This window comes from Camelus bactrianus, chromosome 12 (assembly GCF_048773025.1).
Source record: "Camelus bactrianus isolate YW-2024 breed Bactrian camel chromosome 12, ASM4877302v1, whole genome shotgun sequence".
Lineage (NCBI taxonomy): Eukaryota > Metazoa > Chordata > Mammalia > Artiodactyla > Camelidae > Camelus > Camelus bactrianus.
The window spans coordinates 35,653,227-35,673,129 of NC_133550.1; the positions used below are offsets into that span (position 1 = coordinate 35,653,227).

The window sequence follows — 19,903 nt, forward strand, 5'->3', positions numbered from 1 at the left end:
TTAAGAGACTATTTCCCTCCCTCCTCTTCTTTCTTTACTTTTCTTCTATTTTTTCCCCCACTACTCATCTATTTGGAGGTAAGCAGTAGGAGTAAATTTAAATATCATTTTCCCCTACCTCTTACCAGAACTGATTAAAAAAAGTTATTTTTTAAGAATGGTAAATGCTTTTAAGTTATATCTGGGTTTTATTTGTTTACACTTATTCCATTATTAATACCCAAAGGTAATAGAAAGTTGCCTTTTTATTACAATCAGGTAGTTGATTATTTGAATCCCATGGGTATTTAAACTTTAAAGGAAGGAATTTAATGGGAAAAAAATCTACTATAGTGTAGTAAACAGAATAAAATTTAGGCATGGATGAATATTTCAGTTTTAAGATCTGTTACTGGTAGACTAAATTTATGTACCCTTAACTTCTCTGTAAAATGAGGTTAACAGTACTAAACAGTTGCATTGCAGAAATGTTTTAAAGATCTTTTCAGAGATCTTAACATATTCAATATAAAGAGATACATTTTGTGACATTTCTAATTGTAATTTAAAATATGATTATATGATAATCTTTACATTTTCTGCTTATGCACAGTTTGAGTTTTAACATGAGTCACTTTGAACTCTTTGTTATGAATGTTTTGAAGACTGGGCTTAATAATCTGTAGAAAATGACTTTAGTAGATAATTTGACCTGTACTCTTAAGTTTACTTTCTTAATAGTTTTCTCCCAGAAAAGTGATTCTATTGGCAATTATCCAGTCATTCCATTTATTTATCTAATCATCCTCCAAATTTCTTGGATTTAAAATATCATAACAAAATTCCCTTTTCCAAACTTAGCACTTTCTTATATATACTCAGGGCATAGCAAGCATTTAATAATATTGATTTAACTCAGTTTTGTTGTTTTATTTTGTGATATGTTGTATGCAAATGTATATGTTATGTACATTATTCATTTTTTTTTCAGTTCTTTCTTAGTGGTTAATCATTTAAGTCTTTTTCACCTGGTATAATAAAAAGATCTGGGGGAAGGGAGTTAGTATTTTATGTCTGGATAGGAAAGTAGTGTTTTGGGGAGAAATGTCAAAAGGATTTCCTGAGCTAAGTAATAGTCTTGATTATTTTATCTTCAAGAGGTATGGATTTATAAATCAGACTAGATTAATGTTTTTGCTTTTCTAGTTTGTCATTCCTTCTGAAATGAAATCTGAATGTCATCGAGATCAACCACATGCAGTTTCTATTCAGAGTTCCGAAATGATTGCTACAAATACACGGCACTGTCCAAACTGTCGACATTCTGATCTAGAAGCTTTGTTTCAAGACTTTAAAGACTGTGATTTTTTCAGTAAAACATACACTAGCTTCCCCAAATCTGGTGACAATTTTAATCTTCTGCATCCAATCTTCCAGAGACATGCTTATGAACAAGATACCAAAATGCATGAAGTTTATAAAGGAAATATTATTCCCAAGTTGAATAAACACACTCTTAAAACTTCTGCTGCCACAGACGTTTGGGCTGTGTATTTTTCTCAATTTTGGATAGATTATGAAGGGATGAAAAGTGGAAAAGGACGGCCAATAAGTTTTGTAGATTCTTTCCCTCTTTCCATCTGGATTTGTCTACCAACAAGGTATGCAGTGTCACAAAAAGAGCTGCAGACTTGTAATCAGCTATCTCTAAATACATCACAAAGTGAATCCAGTGATCTGACTGGCCGGTGGAAGCGGAAAAAGCTCTTAAAGGAGTATTATAGTGCAGAGTCTGATCCCTCGACAAATGATAGTCAGAAACCTCCTTCGGATACATTTTTAAGATTTTCCTCTTCGTCATCAGATGCAGATATTCATGTCTTGGTTCGTGTTCATAAACATGTCAGTATTCAGATCAATCACTACCAGTATTTACTCCTGCTTTTCCTCCACGAGTCACTTATTTTACTTTCAGAGAATCTGAGGAAAGATGTAGAAGCTGTGACTGGCAGTCCTGCTAGTCAGACATCCATTTGCATTGGAATTTTACTTAAAAGTGCGGAAGTGGCTCTTTTGCTACATCCAGTGGATCAAGCAAATACCCTTAAGTCTCCTGTTTCTGAAAGTGTGAGTCCAGTGGTTCCTGATTATTTGCCTACAGAAAATGGAGAATTCTTGTCTTCAAAGAGAAAACAAGTTAGTAGTGGTATAAATCAAATTAGAAGTGTAGCTGTCAATCATATGTCAGACAACAGATCTATGAGTGTTGACCTTAGCCATGTCCCTTTGAAGGATTCTTTGCTTTTTAAATCAGCTAGTGATACAAATCTGCAAAAGGGTATTTCTTTTCTGGATTATTTATCAGATAAAAATTTAGGGAAAATAAGTGAAGATGAAAGTAGTGGAATTGTTTGCAAAAGTGACTCAGGAGAAATTGGATCAGAAACAAGTGACAGAAAGAATTCATCTTGTACAGATTCAAACAGTGTCTTAAACTACAGAGAAGATTCAAGTATGCTGTCATTTGATAATAGTGGTCATCAAAACATACTTTCAAATAATATAAATAGTAAAGGAAATGAAACCATAGGGTTGATCTTTAAAGGTGAAGGCTTGCTTCCAGAAACAGCTTCACTCTCTGAGAACCTGGAAATCAGTAAAGAAGAAGCACCCACAGTAAGGACACTTAAATCACAGTCATCTTTAAGGTAACATACTGTTGGAATTTGATGTGGGGGGAGGATTGTTTTGGTATCTGTGTATGTGCATGCACGCTTGTACATGTGCTTATGAGTGTATTTTGGTTTTGGACAGAAAACCTCATGACAAAATGTGGCATTGTTAGAGTTAACACATGAAAGAGTAGGCTTTTCAAAATATGAAAAGACTTTGAGCTTATACTTATAAGCGTAATTTAAAAACTTCTGGATACATATTTTTGTTTTATTTGAAGTATTTTTTTTTAAGAATTCTTTTCCTTATATGTGATGGTTTTCTAATAATTTTGTTCATTAACAGTGGAAAGCCTAAGGAATATTGCCCACCCACCCTGGTTCCACTCTCCGTTTCTTATAAGAACATGAAAAGAAGCCCCTCACAAACCTCACTGGATACCATTTCACTTGACAGCATGATATTGGAAGAACAGTTGTTAGAGAGTGATGGAAGTGATACTCATATATTTCTGGAAAAAGGTAAGGCAATACAGTTTAAGAATTCATATTATATATACATAAATCTTAGAAGTGGTGTTTAAGTATTATTAGTTATATTCAATAATTAATCACAGCCCCATAAAGACTTATTTATACACACATACATACACACTATAAAGAACATTGTACCTAACTTTCTAATGATTGTTCCATTGCTTCTTTTGACCAGATACTCCTTTTTTATGGATGACACCCAGCAATTATTTATATACAGTTGTTTATATCATAAAGCAGATACCATTAATATTACTAGCCTCTATCACAAAGACTCCTGTATCTGGAATTTTGATTAGGTAGGCTTAATTTGCATGATGAGTTCTCAGTTCTATGGTCCTACAATTGGAATTTTTCCGGACTGGATCTACTGATTCCTGTAACAAAGATTCTCTCTCATACATGATAGTATATGATGGAATTACATGATTCTCCGATTTTATTCAGAAAAAATTAATCTCCCAGTAAAGACCGCTGGGGATGACTTAGTGTTACATATATCCCCATCACTAAGGCATTAGGGACTTTGTGAACAGGAATAAAACCAGGGATACAACTAGAGAGTAATTGCCACAAACCCTGAAGCATGAGACTAGAGGCAAATACGAATTACTTTGTATATGGAGGGTAACAATCCTGTTGATGCAGTTGAAAACAGCTCAGGTAAGGAAAGGCTCATAGCTTCAGAAACTAAAAACTTAAAGAAATGAGTATATAGTCAGGAAGAGATGCAGATTTGGAACCCAGCTAATCTGACTCAGGAGCCTAAGCTTTTAACCAACCAGAATGCTATGCTAACCCCTCAGCCTTGGGAGAAGATTACTATATGTAAACGAAAAGTCCTAATCCAACCCTGTTATAGGCAATTCATAGCAGTCTCCTTTCCAGCATACTCTGTCAGTTAAATGTAGAAGAGGTACTGATAAGGGTCATAAAAATCTATTCTAGATTCACAGTTCTATTGCCTAATTCCCTTTCCCCCTTTATGGTTTAAAATTCTGCTTTAATAGAGGGTTTCTATTCTGTGATCAAATTATGCTTCAAAAACAGTGTTTCTATGGAAAATATCTACTTTTTCTCAAAAATTATCAGTGATTTTCTTTTTATTACTTCTGAAAATTAAGTAACAAAAGTGACTACCACTCAATGTGGAAACTTGGAAAATACAAACAACTATAATTTGGGAAATAAAATAATAAAAAAAATCCCACAATCTAGTGATACCAACTTTTATTTATTTTATAAATTTATATATATACATTTATATTTGGTATCACACCACATATGGTTTTTTAACCTGCATTTTATGACCTGTTTATATTAAATTCTCATAAGAATGCACCCTGGTCTTTTAATCATTTCCCTGATATTGGATGTTTAGATTGTTTATAGTTTTTCACAGTTATACAAAGCTATAATTAATATTGTTCATAAATTTTTGTCTGCATTTTTTATTACCATCTTAGAATAGATTCCAGCAGTGGACTGTTCTTAGGAACTTGAAAAAGACAAGGGCATTAATATTAAGTTGATATGTGACTCTATTAGTTCTCCTGAACTGTAATAATTTTCTTTATGTCAGAAGAATAGATTTTTATTAGGAAAAGATTCATTTTGTGGTGTGGGTTTTGTTTTAATTTTACTAGCAATATATGAATATTTTCTCATTGTCAAAAAAATATATTATGGAAATATCTAGAGTAAAAATTTAAGATATCACTTTAATACCACCCTTACTCTGCCCTTGATATCATTCCCAATTGCAGACATAACTACCATCAACTTTAGGTATATGTAATTCCAGACCTTTTTCTTTGTGTGTGTGTGTGTGTGTGTGTGTATATGTATATATGTATGTTTATACAATGCACACTAAGACATATATGTATACAGACATACACATGTATGTGTATGTGTATGTACACGTATTTTTAAATACACATACATATTTATGAACAAACGAACATAACTGGACTACTACCCCACCACAGGCTTCTATTCTTGTCAATTCCCTGTTCATGCTTCATTTTATAGGCTGAATACTCTTTTAAAAAGGTAATACTATCATGTCAATTTCCAGTTTTAGTCCTAATAACTTCTGTTGTAAGGCTGTTAAGTTTGATAAACAACATTACTGACCATGCTCTGTGTAATATGGCTTGAGGTTAACTTCTGCTGTTCCCCACATGCTTACTACACTTCAGGTGTACTATAGTATATTTCAGTCTTTCTCAATCTCTTCACTATTACTAACTTTCTCAGTCATTGTGCCTATGCCTAGAATGATGTTTTTTTCTGTTTACTTTAGCTTAAATGTTATTTTATCAGGGAAACTTTCTTAACCCCTGGCAATGTTAGGAACTCACTGTGAAATGGGAGTTTATTATTATCTCTTACCACAGTTGTATTTCTGTGTATTTTCCCTGGCTCTGAAAATTGTTTTATTTATTTATTCAGTAATTTATTGAACACCTATTATTTTATCAGTTGCTGGGTTAGAAGCTGATTATATAGCAGTAAATATAATGATTTAAAAATGATCAAATGATTAAAAAATTAAAAACAAGGTTATGGATACTTAGAACAGATTGGTGTTTACAGAGTAGGTGGGAGGATGAGGCAGACTGGGAGAAGGGAATCAATTGTATGGTTATAGAAGATAAACTAGACTTGGTGGTGATCACTTCTTAGTGAATAAAGATGTCAAATTATAATGTACATCTGAGAAAAAAATTTCTAACAAGCTACTTGGAGGCTGCATTGAGCAGAGTATTGTTTCAGTGAATGGAAGTGATACTCATTCTGTAATGCATGTAGTGAAGTGTTATGAGGACTTGTAATAATGTTTCTAACGACAGCAAAGAGAAGCTTGGTAAAATACTACCATTTAAGCAAAGACTGACTTTATTTCTTATATCATTTGGTGATTTAATCCTTGAAGTCATTTCCAGAATTATTAGCTTTTTGGTTTTTTGTTATAATTATTAGCTTTTTGTTTTTGTGTTGTGTTGTTTTATTTTGTGATTGTATAACATCAGAATCCTTGCAAGATGGAAGTGGAAAAAATGGTGGCTTTGTTTTGTGTCTAGGGCTCTTCTAATTTTTCTAGATTCATTTGTACTTCAATGTTTCTTTTTTCTGGTTTTTTTTTTAAGTATTGATCTGTTATGGACACAGAAATTTTAATTGTATTTTACCACAGAGAGTTTGAGAAATATTGAAATATAGCACATTAAGAAATTAAGGTAAGTTGATAAAGATGGAGAACAGTCACAATGACAGTAGTCGCATTAACCTCACGTAGATGAACTGTAGGCTACTGAAAAGAGAAATGAAGTGGTCAGTCTGGTACTGTTGAATGTAGAATGGAATAGAGGAGGCAAAGCTGGCTGACCAGGAACCTGCTAGTAATGCCGGCGCCATACCTGCAATGGGGAGAGCACAGGCTGTGGTCAGCTGTCTAAGTGTAGGGTTTAGTATGTCTAACATTTCATTGTGTGAAGTTTTTTCATATTATTTGCTAACTAACCACAATTTAAGTTTTCTTTGCTTAATATCTTTTAGACAAGGCTATGCTTAAGAAAGAGTTGAAGGAATAGTCTATTTTGGTTAGATAAATGTAGCATTGTTGGATCACATGTAAACTGATTTTAATTTTTTAGCTAATGTTTGTATTATTTCAGGTATTAAAAAGAACTCAACTACAAATTACCAGAGCCCAGAAGAGAGCGCAAATGCCAGTGCAAACCTACAGAATTATGGTAAAACCTCTCCAGATGCCATCAGTACAAATTCAGAGGGTGCTCAAGAAAGTCATGATGACCTGGTAATCATTTCAGAGACACTCTATGAAGAGAAATGCTACCAACTTTATTTCATATTCAATATGTATACATTTTAAGACATTAATATATAAAATGAATTGACTTAGATTATGGATGATTCACTTCACTCTTTCTACCATTGAAAATTCTTCCTTCCCTCTTACTGGATTGTTTTTCTCTAAATTTCACCTTTCTAAATTTTTTTTTCCTGTATTGATAAGGGAATGTTCTGCCTTTTTTCCATCCTTTATTTTTGACCTTTATTTTAGTTGAATTTAAGTACACTTTGAAAATGTTTGATGGTAAGGATGGTAGTCAGTCCTTATGAGGGGCTATCTACAAAAGAAGTATGTTACTGGTTTATTTTAAGCTCTCTTAACCCAGTGAAATACTTTTATGGATGACTTAGAAAATATGTTCAGCTTTTATTGAAAATAATTTCACATAGAAATGTCATATAATTAATCTTTGTGACCTAAAAACATTCTCTTGACCAAATAGGAAGAAAGCTATTTAGAAGCTTTCTTTCTATAGGTTTTCTTCCTATAAGCTTTCTTCTTATAAGTTGTCACTATAATGTAATAACCATTTTTTATTAATTACAACATTTTTCGTTTATTAGGCCACAGTTGTATTTTTAGAGGTTATAGTAGTTTCCTGTGTTGTTCCTAAATTTTGCTTTGAATGATTTGGTATACTAATATTATTTATGCAATCATTATTAGATGTCAGTTGTGGTGTTTAGAATTACTGGTGTTAATGGGGAGATTGACATCCGAGGGGAAGATATGGAAATCTGTCTTCAAGTGGACCAAGTGACACCAGATCAATTAGGCAATATCAGTCTTCGGCATTACCTTTGTAATCGTCCAGTAGGTAAGACTTTAATATGATTTAAACTTGTTTTGCGTTGTATATGAATGACTCATCAGCAGTTCTTTGATATGAGTGAATTCAAGGAAAATGACATTTATTTATAATAATGCAAGAGGTTTATTCTCTTAGATTACCTAATATCTGTACTTTAAGATTTTAGAAATATAAGCTGTTGAAGATGTATTCTTTAATTTCTTTTTGTTTCTGCTTTTAATAAGTTCCATCTTTAAACTTTTTCAGTCTTCCCATTCTTTGTGATAATAGGTCTGAGGAAACTAAGATCTTTTCTAAATGAAAAGAGTGAGAAAGGAACCCCAAAACGTCAAATTTAGTTCCATACTAGAATAAGTGTCAATTTCTGTATTCCATTATCTTGCTTATAAGCAAACATTTCCTGAGTCTGGCATGATACTTGGTATTTGGAAAAATCGTATATCCTATTCCTGTGTTCCTCATTCTAAGATCAACACATTTGCTTAGACATAGAAAGATATATGCAAGAAAACACACAGTGTATTAAGAGAAATACCACATTAAGCCATCCCTTTCTCAAAGTTTATATGGGATTATCACTCATGGTTTTCAGTCATTTAAAGAAATGCTAAATTGTGCTGAACACTGGAATTTGACACATTGTAAAATGATTATAAATCAATAAAAAATGTTAAAAAAATGCTATACCAAGAATTTTAAATGATAATGTTCAGTTTTTTAAGTCTTTTGAAAAGTCACTGAGCTGTAACATTTTTCTTTGCTATATACACAGAATGCTAGATCTGATATGTAACATGTTGAAATACATACAGTCCTGTATGATATCAAATAAGTATGCTATCACCTCACATATGAGAATTGCAGGTAAATGTGCCATTTGACTATAAACCAGCATCATAGGAAAAAATTGATTTACGGCTTTTTTCTTTGTGTAGGCCTTATAGTTTACAATATATTTGCTAAAAAAATTTCAAGAATTTTATATTAACAAGTGTAAATCCTAATAACATACAAAATGGAGGAAGCTAAGTATATAGTTAGAAAGCTTTCATAATAGACCAAAATAAGCAACATAAAAAGATTGAATGTAAAATTTCAAAAGCTAGACCATGTTCTATACCCATCCCAAACTCTTGGAATATTGTACACTCTTGGATTATTTCCAGCTGCACTGCACTTGTTTGCTTTTTTTTTTTAAGTTCTCTTTATAGCCCCTTTCTTAACTATGTCCTATTACTTTGTTTCATGTTGTTCCTAACTGAGGACATAAATAACTGTGGAAATAATTTTGAAATGACTTGTATGGATGGGTTATATAGTCAGTGCTATCTAATACCTTATTTTTTTTCCCAACTGTCTCAGTTGGTTGTTTAAAAATAAACAGATAGCAAGAAGAAAGAAAAGAAAGGAAAAGGGAATAAAGGGAAAGGAGAAAACAAAATTATTTAACTTGAATATTTAAAATATTAATAAGGCATACAAAGATTGTATTTGATCTATAGTTTATATACACTGCTGTCACTCTGATATGAACAATTAAAATTGCAAAGTTGTTTTTGCTTTTGTTTGTTTTTATTTTTCTATAATGTGTGAATATTGGACCTTACTAAAAGTTTCATGGCATAAAGGTAGTAGGAAGGAGTGATTTTTGACTAATGCAGATTTTGTTTTGTTTTATCTCTCCTCTGTACTGTTCTTGTTTGAAATTACTTATGGGTCTTAGTTCCTTGGAGTGAGTAAAAGTGTGTTTGTGTGTGTGTGTGTGTGTGTGTAGATAGAGATGTAGATATATAGATAGATAAAAAGCCAAATAAAGTTAAATTTACCAAGTTGTTTGTTTCAAATTGGTCTTACTGTGAATGAGGACAAGTTAATTAAGTCTTATTTTTATTGATACAGGAAAGACACTAACCATTATTAATTTGTGGACATTTATTTTACCTTCTATTTAAAAAAATAAAAATACCTGAGTTCTTAATTGTTTAAAGAATTCCTTGGGAATCTGTTTGTACTCTTCTGTATCTATTTTGAATGTTAATAAGTAGTTAAATAAATTAAATTAAATATCATTTTGTACCCTATTATAATAAAAGTTTTAAAATCAGCTCTACACTTTAAGTTGTACATGGAAGTCTATCTTTAGTGCCTAAATATATGTATCTTTAATTTATTCTACTCCTCTCCCCTTCATAAATATGTATACATTTGACTTTGGTAAAACTAAAATATTTACCCCCATACTGTGAGAAAATAAACACCTTTTCATCATGAATTTAGTTAGTGAGCTCTTCTTCTAAGGTCCCATGGGGCAGATAACTTTAAACCTCAATAACCCAAACAGCTTTACCTTTCTAGAATAGTTAGTTGTTTTTAACTCATGAGTTGTGAAACTGATCGTATTTTTCTCTTTGCTGCTAGGAAGCTATTTCTACCTTTGGTACAGAAATTTAAATAATGTATTTTGAGTTAATGATCTTACTGCCTATCTTTACCTTTTTATTCCCTACTTATTTTTTTTTTATCTGATTATGCGATGTGTATGTTGGCTCCTATTCTTTTTGGAGCTAGGTAGTGTAAAATAAAATAGTTACCATGAGGGCCAATTCACTTAAGTGGTTCCACTAGGAACATTTATTTTTAAAGATATTCTATGGCTGCTTTATTGAAATTTAAAAAAAGTTTTTTGAACTTGAGTATACCTAGCTCTGTAAGCCACCTCAAATTCTTTTTTGGAACAAGGCCAAGACATAAATAAATGTGAATATATATGCATATACATAAATGTTTCCTTTGCTATAATTTTAGTTTTAAGATTATCTTGTAATAGAAACATTTTAATGAGATCTTCTCTATTTATTGTTTGTTCCAGTTACTTACAGACCCAGTTTTAATGAAGAATGTACAGGCTTTTAGTCACTTCTTGAAGTGGCTTGAGTCATTTTAAGTGCCATGAGTTTTTTCATCAAGTTGTCTGTTATTAATGTGTACATAGGTACACACTCAGAGACACTCAAAATATCTGAGGTATACATTCTATCAGACTTATATTATGGCATGTTTTTCATGTTATCATGATTTTTAAATATATGAAAAATCAGGCAAGACAGCATTATTGCAGAAGATTGTGTGTAAAAATGGAAATTGAGAAATTAGGGTTGTATATGGTATGTTGTATATGTACTATAAATATAATTTAAGAGTAACTATTAAAACTTTAATCTGTTTTATTGCTTTAACATTGTACAAAGTGACAGCAACCTCCTAATGACAAATAATTGAGATTGGCATTTTTGAGTAGTGCTACAAAGTTGTAATTTTTGTTCTTTTTTCGTAGGGTCAGACCCTAAAGCAGTAATTCATTCTAAATCCTCTCCTGAGATTACTCTGAGATTTGAAAGTGGGCCCGGTGCTGTAATACACTCTTTGCTTGCAGAAAAAAATGGATTTTTGCAATGCCGTATAGAAAACTTTAGCACTGAGTTTCTTACATCTTCTCTTATGAATATTCAGCATTTTTTGGAAGATGAAACTGTTGCAACAGTAATGCCAATGAAGATACAAGTTTCTAACACAAAAATAAATTTAAAGGTATGTTAAATAGTTTTGTATTTTCATGTTATAAATGTTCATTTTGCCTACCTGGACTCTGATTCATATTAAGAACATGAATTCATTGGTCTTTGTTGTGAATGATGTAGTGATTCTTAGAAATTAGGAAATATGAAAAATATAATGGACAGTTTTCTTCCTATATCAACTAAAGCATGAAAAGATGTATTTCGAACTCATTAAAAGTATTATTGGCTGAAGTGATGTTTCAGGAAAATGATTAATTTTATCTTTTACTTTAATAACAACATGCCAATGCTAATTCTTTTTCCTGTAGGATGATAGTCCTCGTAGTAGTACAATATCCCTTGAACAAGCTCCTGTAACCGTTCATATTGATCATCTTGTGGTAGAGAGAAATGATGATGGCTCTTTTCATATCAGAGGTATGTATGAAAACAGTTTAAGTGAACATCTACCAAAATTTGAAATTATTTACATGCTGATTATTTCTATTCATCATACTTGTTGTTTTTTTTTGTATATATGTACATATGTAGTAGTAGATGATTGATGGACGCTCAGTATATAGTGGTAAAATATCATTCATGTATGAACCTCAGACAACTCATCTACAGTTGATTTAGTTCCTATTCTACAAATGTGTTTTGATTGAAAATGAGAAGGACTTTCATGGTCTTAATGTCTCTTGATCTTACTTGGGTGTCTTACTTAGTCCCTTCCATAGCTTTATTTCCACTGTTTTTTCATATATACTCAACCAACCTTGTATATTCCCTGTAATGGACTTTGATCTCCATGTTCTTTATATATATTATATATATATACATACACACTTTATATACACACACACATACACACATATATTCATATATTCTTTATATTATATATTATATATGTTCTTTATATATTATATATTTTTAATTGGAGTATAGTAAGTTTACAGTATTGTGTCAATTCAATTTCTGGTGTACAGCATAATGCTTTTGTCATACATGAACATACATAAATATATATTTGTTTTCATATTCTTTTTCAACATACTTATTACAAGATATTGATTATAGTTCCCTGTGCTATACGGTATAAACTTGTTTATCTATTTTATATGTATTAGTTAGTATCTGCAAACCTTGAACTCCCAATTTATCCCTTCACACCACCTTCCCTCCTTGGTAACCATAAGTTTGTTTTCTCTGTCTGTGAGTCTGTTTCTGTTTTATAAGTAAGTTTGTTTGTCTTTTTTTTAGATTTCACATACAAGTGATATCATACGGTATTTTTCTTTCTGTTTCTGGCTTACTTAACTTACAAATAACAATCTCCAGGTCCATCCATGTTGCTGCAAATATCTCCATGTTCCTATTTACCTTTTTATTTTTCATTAGAATTGTTCATTTCCTTCCAAGGTTATCTCAACCTTCTTTTCAGTGAACTCTTCCCTATAATTTAATGTGACTTATAATTCTTGTGTACTTATTCTCCATACATTAGTTACTTATAGTATATTGCTATGTGTTTAGTTGTGCTTTTAGTGTTTGTATCACCATTCTAACAAGATTTTTAATGTCTCTAATGTAAGGAGTATGTATTATAAGGTAGTGTGGAGTAGTGAAAAGAGCTTGAGTTGGTAGACTTAGGTGTTATAGTCCTCACTTTGCTAGTAGCTACTTGAGGGTGAAATGTGGGGGACTGATATATGCATCAACTTCATCTCCTATCAAAACCTCATGGAATGACATAAAATATGTTAAAAGAAGAATAAGATCATAACAGTACTACAAAGGAAAAATAAGTACCATCATCAGTAGGTCAGAAATTCTTAAAAGAACACAACCAGAGAGCAAACCAAAGAGACAAACCAGAACCTGTAGCCTTAAACTCAGGGAACAGTGGACTGTTGCTGAGTAAGGTAGGAGCAGTTTGTCTTCCTCTTTGGAATTGGGGACTAACTGAGCAAATATAGAAGTCAAGCCAACAAAAGTCAAAATGTCAGTTTCATAACTGATAAAAGCTTAAATGAAGATAGCCTAGGTATGAAAATATAGGTTTGCTGTATGACTTTTACTCCCAAATGCTTTAGATCCCCAAACTGCAGGTCTGTCTTGTAGAGAAAGCAGAAAAGAATGTACCCTTTTTGTAGGCAAGGCTTATACCATAGTGAGATGAAGCTGAATCTCACATACACATATAGTTTCTTTTTCTAAACTCATCAGTCAGATAAGTCATAGCTTCTTTCCTGTGAGAAAGTGAGACCAGGGGCCAAGAGCACCCAGGAGAACTACTCCTCAAAAACAGAATTCTTCCCAACAGGATGCTGAGATTAGAGTGGATCCCTGAGGCAGTAGGGTAAATAATCTAGGCACTTCTTTTTGAGACCCTCCCCTGTGCTCCTACAAGCACAACCTCTTCTCCTCCCACAGTCATTAGACATCAACTATGGTAAATAGAAACAACGTCTATAGTCAAGAAAATGGGATAAACACACATCCAAGGATTCTCAATCATTTGATAAAAGCACTACCAGGCAGCATTCTTGATTGTAAACAAGAAACACTCTCTAGTTAATTGAGTAGAAAAGGAGCTTTTAAAAAAGATTATTGGAATGGCATAGAATTGAGAATCTAGAAATATACTCTTGTATCTATAGTTAACTGTTTTCTTTTACCATGGTGCCAAGACAGTTCAATGTGGAAAAGAGTAGTAGCCTTTTTCATAAATCGTGCCAAAACTGCTGGATATCCGCATGAATGAAGCTGGACCTCTTCCTTATATCATCCACAAAAATTTACTCTGAATGTATCAGAGATCTAAATGTAAGAGGAAAAACTATAAAACTCCGAAAAGAAAATACAGAAGTGAATCTTCATGACCTTGAGTTAGGCATAGCCTTCTCAGATACCACAGCAAAAGCAAAAATGACAAAAGAAAAGGATAAGTTTATTTTTGAACTTCAACAAAACTTACAACTTTTGTGCATCAAAAGATACTATCAAAAAGTAGAAAGTAATAAGGTACTGGAATCCAGACTATATAAAGAACTCTTACAAGTCAGTGCTGGAAAAGATGAATAATCCAGTTGTAAAATGGGCAAGGGATTTGAACAGGTATTTCTCCAAAGAAGACATACAAATGGCCAATAAGCACATGAAAAGATGCTTGGCATCAGTAGCTACTAGAGAAATGTAAATCGAAACCACAATGAAATACCACTTCACACTTACTAGGATGACTAATCAAAAAGACAAGATAATAACAACTGGAGTGGTGGGGGGATGTAGAGAATTGGAATCTTCCTACATAGCTGGAATTGTAAAATGGTGTAGGTGCTTTGAAAATAGTTGGGCAGTAACTCTGACAATTAAAGAGTTATTTATGACCCGGTAGTTCTACTCAATACAAATAAACATAGGTCCATGCAAAATCATATACAAATGTTGACAGCAACAATATTCGTAATAGCCAAAAAGTGGAAACAACATGAATGTCATCATGCTATGAATGAACAAAGGAAATGTGGTATATCCCATACAAGGGGATATTACTTAGCAATACAAAGAATGAAATATGGATACATGTTACAATGTGGACACTTCAAAAACATGCTACATGAAAGAAGCCAGTCATGAAAGACCACATGTTATATGATTCTATTATGTGAAATGTCCGGAATAATCCACAGAGACAGAAAGTAAATTAGTGGTTGCCTAGGGTTGGGGGTGAGGTTGGGGTGGGTTTTGAAAGGAATGGGAAAGACTGCTGATAGGAACAGTGGGTTTTGAGGGTGTTGAAAATGTTCTAAAAGTGATTGTGATAATGGTTGTACCATCCGTGAGCATACTGAAAACCTTTGGATTTTACACTTTAAATGGATGAATAGAGCTTGTGAATTATTTTCCAATAAAGCTGTTAAAAAAAATAAGATTGTAGTTTTTCAAAACAAATAAATACGAAACAAATATGTTGTACATCTGAAATTGATAGAGTATTGTTAAGTCAATTATATTTCCACTAAAAATTAATAAAAAACAAAAGTATAATTTTAGAATCATGGGAGATCTGGGGAACCATTCTCAAGGCTTGCCTTCCAGGTTCCACACCTCCAAACCACAGTACAGTGTAATCTGTTGTGATGGGTAAGACTGCTGCCTACCACTGGACAGTTGATTAAATTTTACTGTCATTATTGATCCATAAATTGAACTTTACTGCAACTGCTGCAGCCAACACTATTTCAGCCTTAATTATGTACTGCTGCTGCCTTCAGAAAGAGAAAAGGTTCACTTCTCTTTCTTTCCTTCTTTTGTCAGTAGTATCTGAAGGAAATCTAGGATATGTGTAGTTTGGCAATATCTAGGTCACATACGTGGAAAGGAATCTGGAAAAATTAGTATTGTTTTCCAATATTTCTTGAAGGAAGCAAATTTTACTCTCCACAAAGCTCATAAAAAGTATTGACAGTCTCCAGGTATAGAAAGGGATTCTGATAATGCATAGCCAAAATAAATAACAAAATGTCAATTTCAAAAAAAAAAATGAATACAGTGAGAGAGAAGAAATAAATGAATAATACAGTTAATACTAAAGAAAAGCTGAGACTTTTAAAGAAATATATTTAATATCCTCAGACAAATGATAGGATTTTGAACTCAAAACAATAACAAGCTTTTATGGGAAATAATCAGTTAGAAATCCTTGAAAATTAAAAGCCCAATCTTTGAAGTAAAAAAATAATGGCTCACCTAAAATCTGCCCGCTTTACCTTCAAGAGATATTCAGTTAGATCTGAACCATGCAGTATGTAGCCTTCTCAGATTGGCTTCTTTAACTTAATAACTTGCATTTGAAGTTTCTCCATGCCTTTTCAAGACTTAATAGCTGATTTCTTTTTAGAGCTGAATAATATTACATTGTCTGAATGTACCACAGTTTATTTCACCTACTAGGACGTCTTGGTTGCTTCCATATTTTGGCAGTTTTGAATAAAACTGCTATAAACATTCATATGCAGGTTTTTGTGTGAACATAAAAGTTTTCAGCTCCTTTGGATAAATACCAAGGAGTGTGATTGCTGGTACTACTGATTAAAAGTATGTTTAGTTTTGTATGAAGTGGCTGATCATTTTGCATTCTCACCAGCAATGCATGAGAATTCTTGTTGCTCTACATACACACATTTGTTCTTGTCAGTGTTCTGGATTTTGGCCATTCCAAATAGGTGTGTAGTGGTATGCTGTTTTAGTTTGCATTTCCCTGAAGACGTGATATACAGCATCTTTTCATATGCGGATTTGCTATCTGTATATCTTCTTTATGTGAGGTACCTGTTAGTCTTTGGACCCGGAGAAAGAGATGTCATGTTGATAAAAGACCCCCCAAAATGTAGCTCAGTCATCAACCTTTATTTATTTAACAACATAACTGAAAAATATAAAATCTGTTTGAAATATAGAGAAATGAAATCATGTCATACTGATACTGCAATTGTATGGAGAAACTTTAACATGCCTCTCAGAGTACATAAAAATATTTTTAAATAAGTACATAAAAATTTGTGGAAAATGTGAACAACATGTTTAGCAACTTTCATTTTCTATGTATATATACATACATATACATACGTATTTTTTGAATTCAACAAACAGGAAATTTCAAATACCCAGGAAAATTTTATTTATTCAATTTCAAAGAAAATATCACCAGATTCCAAAACACAGAGTTATTGCCGGTCATTTCTTTAATTTCAGGCAATGACGTTTGTCATTAAGACAAAAGTGTAGCAGAAAATAAAATATTTATACTTGACACATTTTAAAACAATCCTTGAAATCATTCTTAGGGATTTATTGGCAACTGACTGAGGTTAATTACTGTTTGCTAAAGAAAGCAAAAACAAATACGGTTTTAAATGAGAGGTTTATAATATCTGAAGAAAAATATCCACATGCATACACATACTGGAGAAATACAGAATTGAACATCAATTTGATGAGTAAAAACTAATTTAAAATCAAGGTGCTTTGAAATTTATTTCCCCATATTTTCCCCTATGTTTCTCATCTATATTTTACAGTTAGTCAAGTACATATTTTACCAATTGTGAGCTGTATTTAAATCATAGCTAAAGGCAAAAGTAAATCACTGGTCAGGCAAGGGCATATATTTGCATGCAGATCATTTCAATATGAAAATTCCAATTGGATGTTGTATGGGTTAGAAAAAATCACCAGTCTACCCTAATAAAGTCAAGATAATATCTTTTTTTTTTCAACATGTGTTACATATTATATTTATTCACCTTATTTCTTACATTTTTGAAAACTAGAAGCTGCTCTTATTAAATGTTCTACATTTTAGGAATATATTTTTTCTTACTTCATGCTTTTATAGTGATGCTTCTTTGGATCTTTGTAGCAAAGCAGTTTAGGTAGTAATGAAACATTAGAGGAAAAAGCATATGCTAGAGTTTTTTAAATGGGCATCAAAACTCAGAATATTATTTGAATTTAATTAGAAGCTATCATATGTGTTAATTGTAGACGTACCTTTCAAAAGCTCACTGGGATGATGGAAAAGTTCGTTGTGTTATTTAGGATATGGGCATTGTACAGAATCTGAGATAATTTATGTTGAAAGTATTTTTCCGTTGACTCTGGAAAGAACAACATATTTTAAGCATAAGCAAATGTGCTTTGTTTTACATAGAGTGTCTCAAGCTTTATTTCATGAAGCAGATTGTGTTTTTTTTCTTACCATGTGGAAATTAATTGCATTAGGGTATTCAGTGTATGATGTATATAATGTAACAGTGTAATGTACACACATAGAGCTTGTTTGATAATGTATCATAAATATTACTGACTAATATATCAGCCATGATAAACAAGTATTTAATTAAGTTTTATTTGCTTCTTAGAATTGGAAGCTCTTGGGTGAATGATTTGAATGGTCCAACTTTCTCAAATAGCTCTTTAAGAAATTTTAACGTGTGCTGGTTTTTCTCCCTTGAAACAAATTTATTTAGCAAACAGGGGCATTCAAAATAATCTCACTAGCAGTTATTTCAGAAATTAGTTTTAGATGTTTGTTGCTGTGATAATGGCAGCTTACTTAATATTTTTCATTACTCCTTTCTGTTCTCTTAGTATATTCTGGGGTGTACTTGCAGCTGCTCTGGATGTGATTAAATAAAGTCCATTATGAAGGAATAGGCCCCTTTATACTTTTTTTTTTGCTGCTTATCATGGTACTTCACATTTCTTGGGAAAGTCTTAAAAACAATAACTGGTTTTGCAGTAAAAACTTTAAAGATAAACTTCAAATAATTTTTCAGAATATTACAAAGTTGCACTACAGTTTCTTCTTTCTCCAGTGAAATATGGCTAATTAGATAATAACACTACTAATAAGAGAAAAAGACAGAAAATGTTTGTTGTGTGTGTGTATATATATATGGAGAGGGGGTGTATGCTATGCTATCTACCGTTAATTACTTTTAATAGTAGTGTACTGGCTCTCAACATTTTTCCACCCAACACACCTGGGATCTGGCGTACTCCAATCTGGAACAGTGGCCATTATGGCATTGATTCTCAACCAAAAGGGTTGTGAGGTACTGCCTCCCAACAGATTATATCAGATTGTTGTGGGCAGGGGAGGCACTGCATATGTAAAGATCTGTGATGAGAAACTCTTTGCCATATACATCTTGGAATCATTGCCATAATGCTTCCAATCTGGGAATGAGGGAAGATTTTCTTTCTTTTTCTTTTTTTCTTTTAAATTACTAAACCTACAGAGAAGCATAAAACCTTAAACTCAGAAGAGTACCTGTATGACACTCAGGGAAGACAAATGAGTAGACATCTTCTATTTGAATCAACAGAGAACTATTAAAATCTAGATTTAAAGTAAAATATTTATTGAACACCTACTATGGTACTAATAACAATTAATATTTGAATAATGGTTTCCAGTTTGTAAAATTCTTTTATGTTAAATATTAACTCACTTAACTCTTAACCATAACTTTGAGATAATTAAGGTAAATATTCTTATCACCTCCATTTTGCAAATGAAGAAATTGAAGTTTAGACAAGTTGAATGTCTTGTTCAAAATGAAAGATCTAGAAAGTAAGTAGCAGAGCCCGTGCTAGGGGAATAGTATATGTTGCTGTAGGATGCTGCACATTTCACCCATGAGGGACATGGATTTGTTCATCAAAATGTGTTATAATAACTAGAAGGAAACTCTTAAAGTAAATAAAAGAGAATAAGTCTTCCTATAGTAATAGACTCCAATCATCCCTGTCATTCACAGGTTATCTCCTTTCCCATTTATTTCCAGTCCCTCCCATCTTTTTACTTTCTTCTTCCTGCCTCTTCTGCCCCATTTCCTCCCTTATCTCTTTTTTTCCCTTTGTGCCTCCTCCTACCTACTTACCTCCCTCT

The 19,903-nt window shown here is 32.3% G+C and overlaps 1 protein-coding gene across 3 annotated transcripts in view; it reads left to right on the plus strand.

Moving 5' to 3' along the window:
* Nucleotides 1-19,903, plus strand: part of BLTP3B (bridge-like lipid transfer protein family member 3B) — a 95,125-nt gene that overhangs the window by 64,580 nt on the left and 10,642 nt on the right. For 2 of the 3 annotated variants that reach the window (XM_045522458.2, XM_010962773.3), the window contains 6 exons: nucleotides 1,186-2,687; nucleotides 2,998-3,173; nucleotides 6,872-7,014; nucleotides 7,738-7,888; nucleotides 11,217-11,470; nucleotides 11,769-11,877. In XM_045522458.2, coding sequence (XP_045378414.1) covers nucleotides 1,186-2,687; nucleotides 2,998-3,173; nucleotides 6,872-7,014; nucleotides 7,738-7,888; nucleotides 11,217-11,470; nucleotides 11,769-11,877 — 2,335 coding nt within the window. Of the gene's footprint in view, nucleotides 1-1,185; nucleotides 2,688-2,997; nucleotides 3,174-6,871; nucleotides 7,015-7,737; nucleotides 7,889-11,216; nucleotides 11,471-11,768; nucleotides 11,878-19,903 lie in introns of those variants that run through there. The other variant, XM_074375243.1, reaches the window with a different exon arrangement.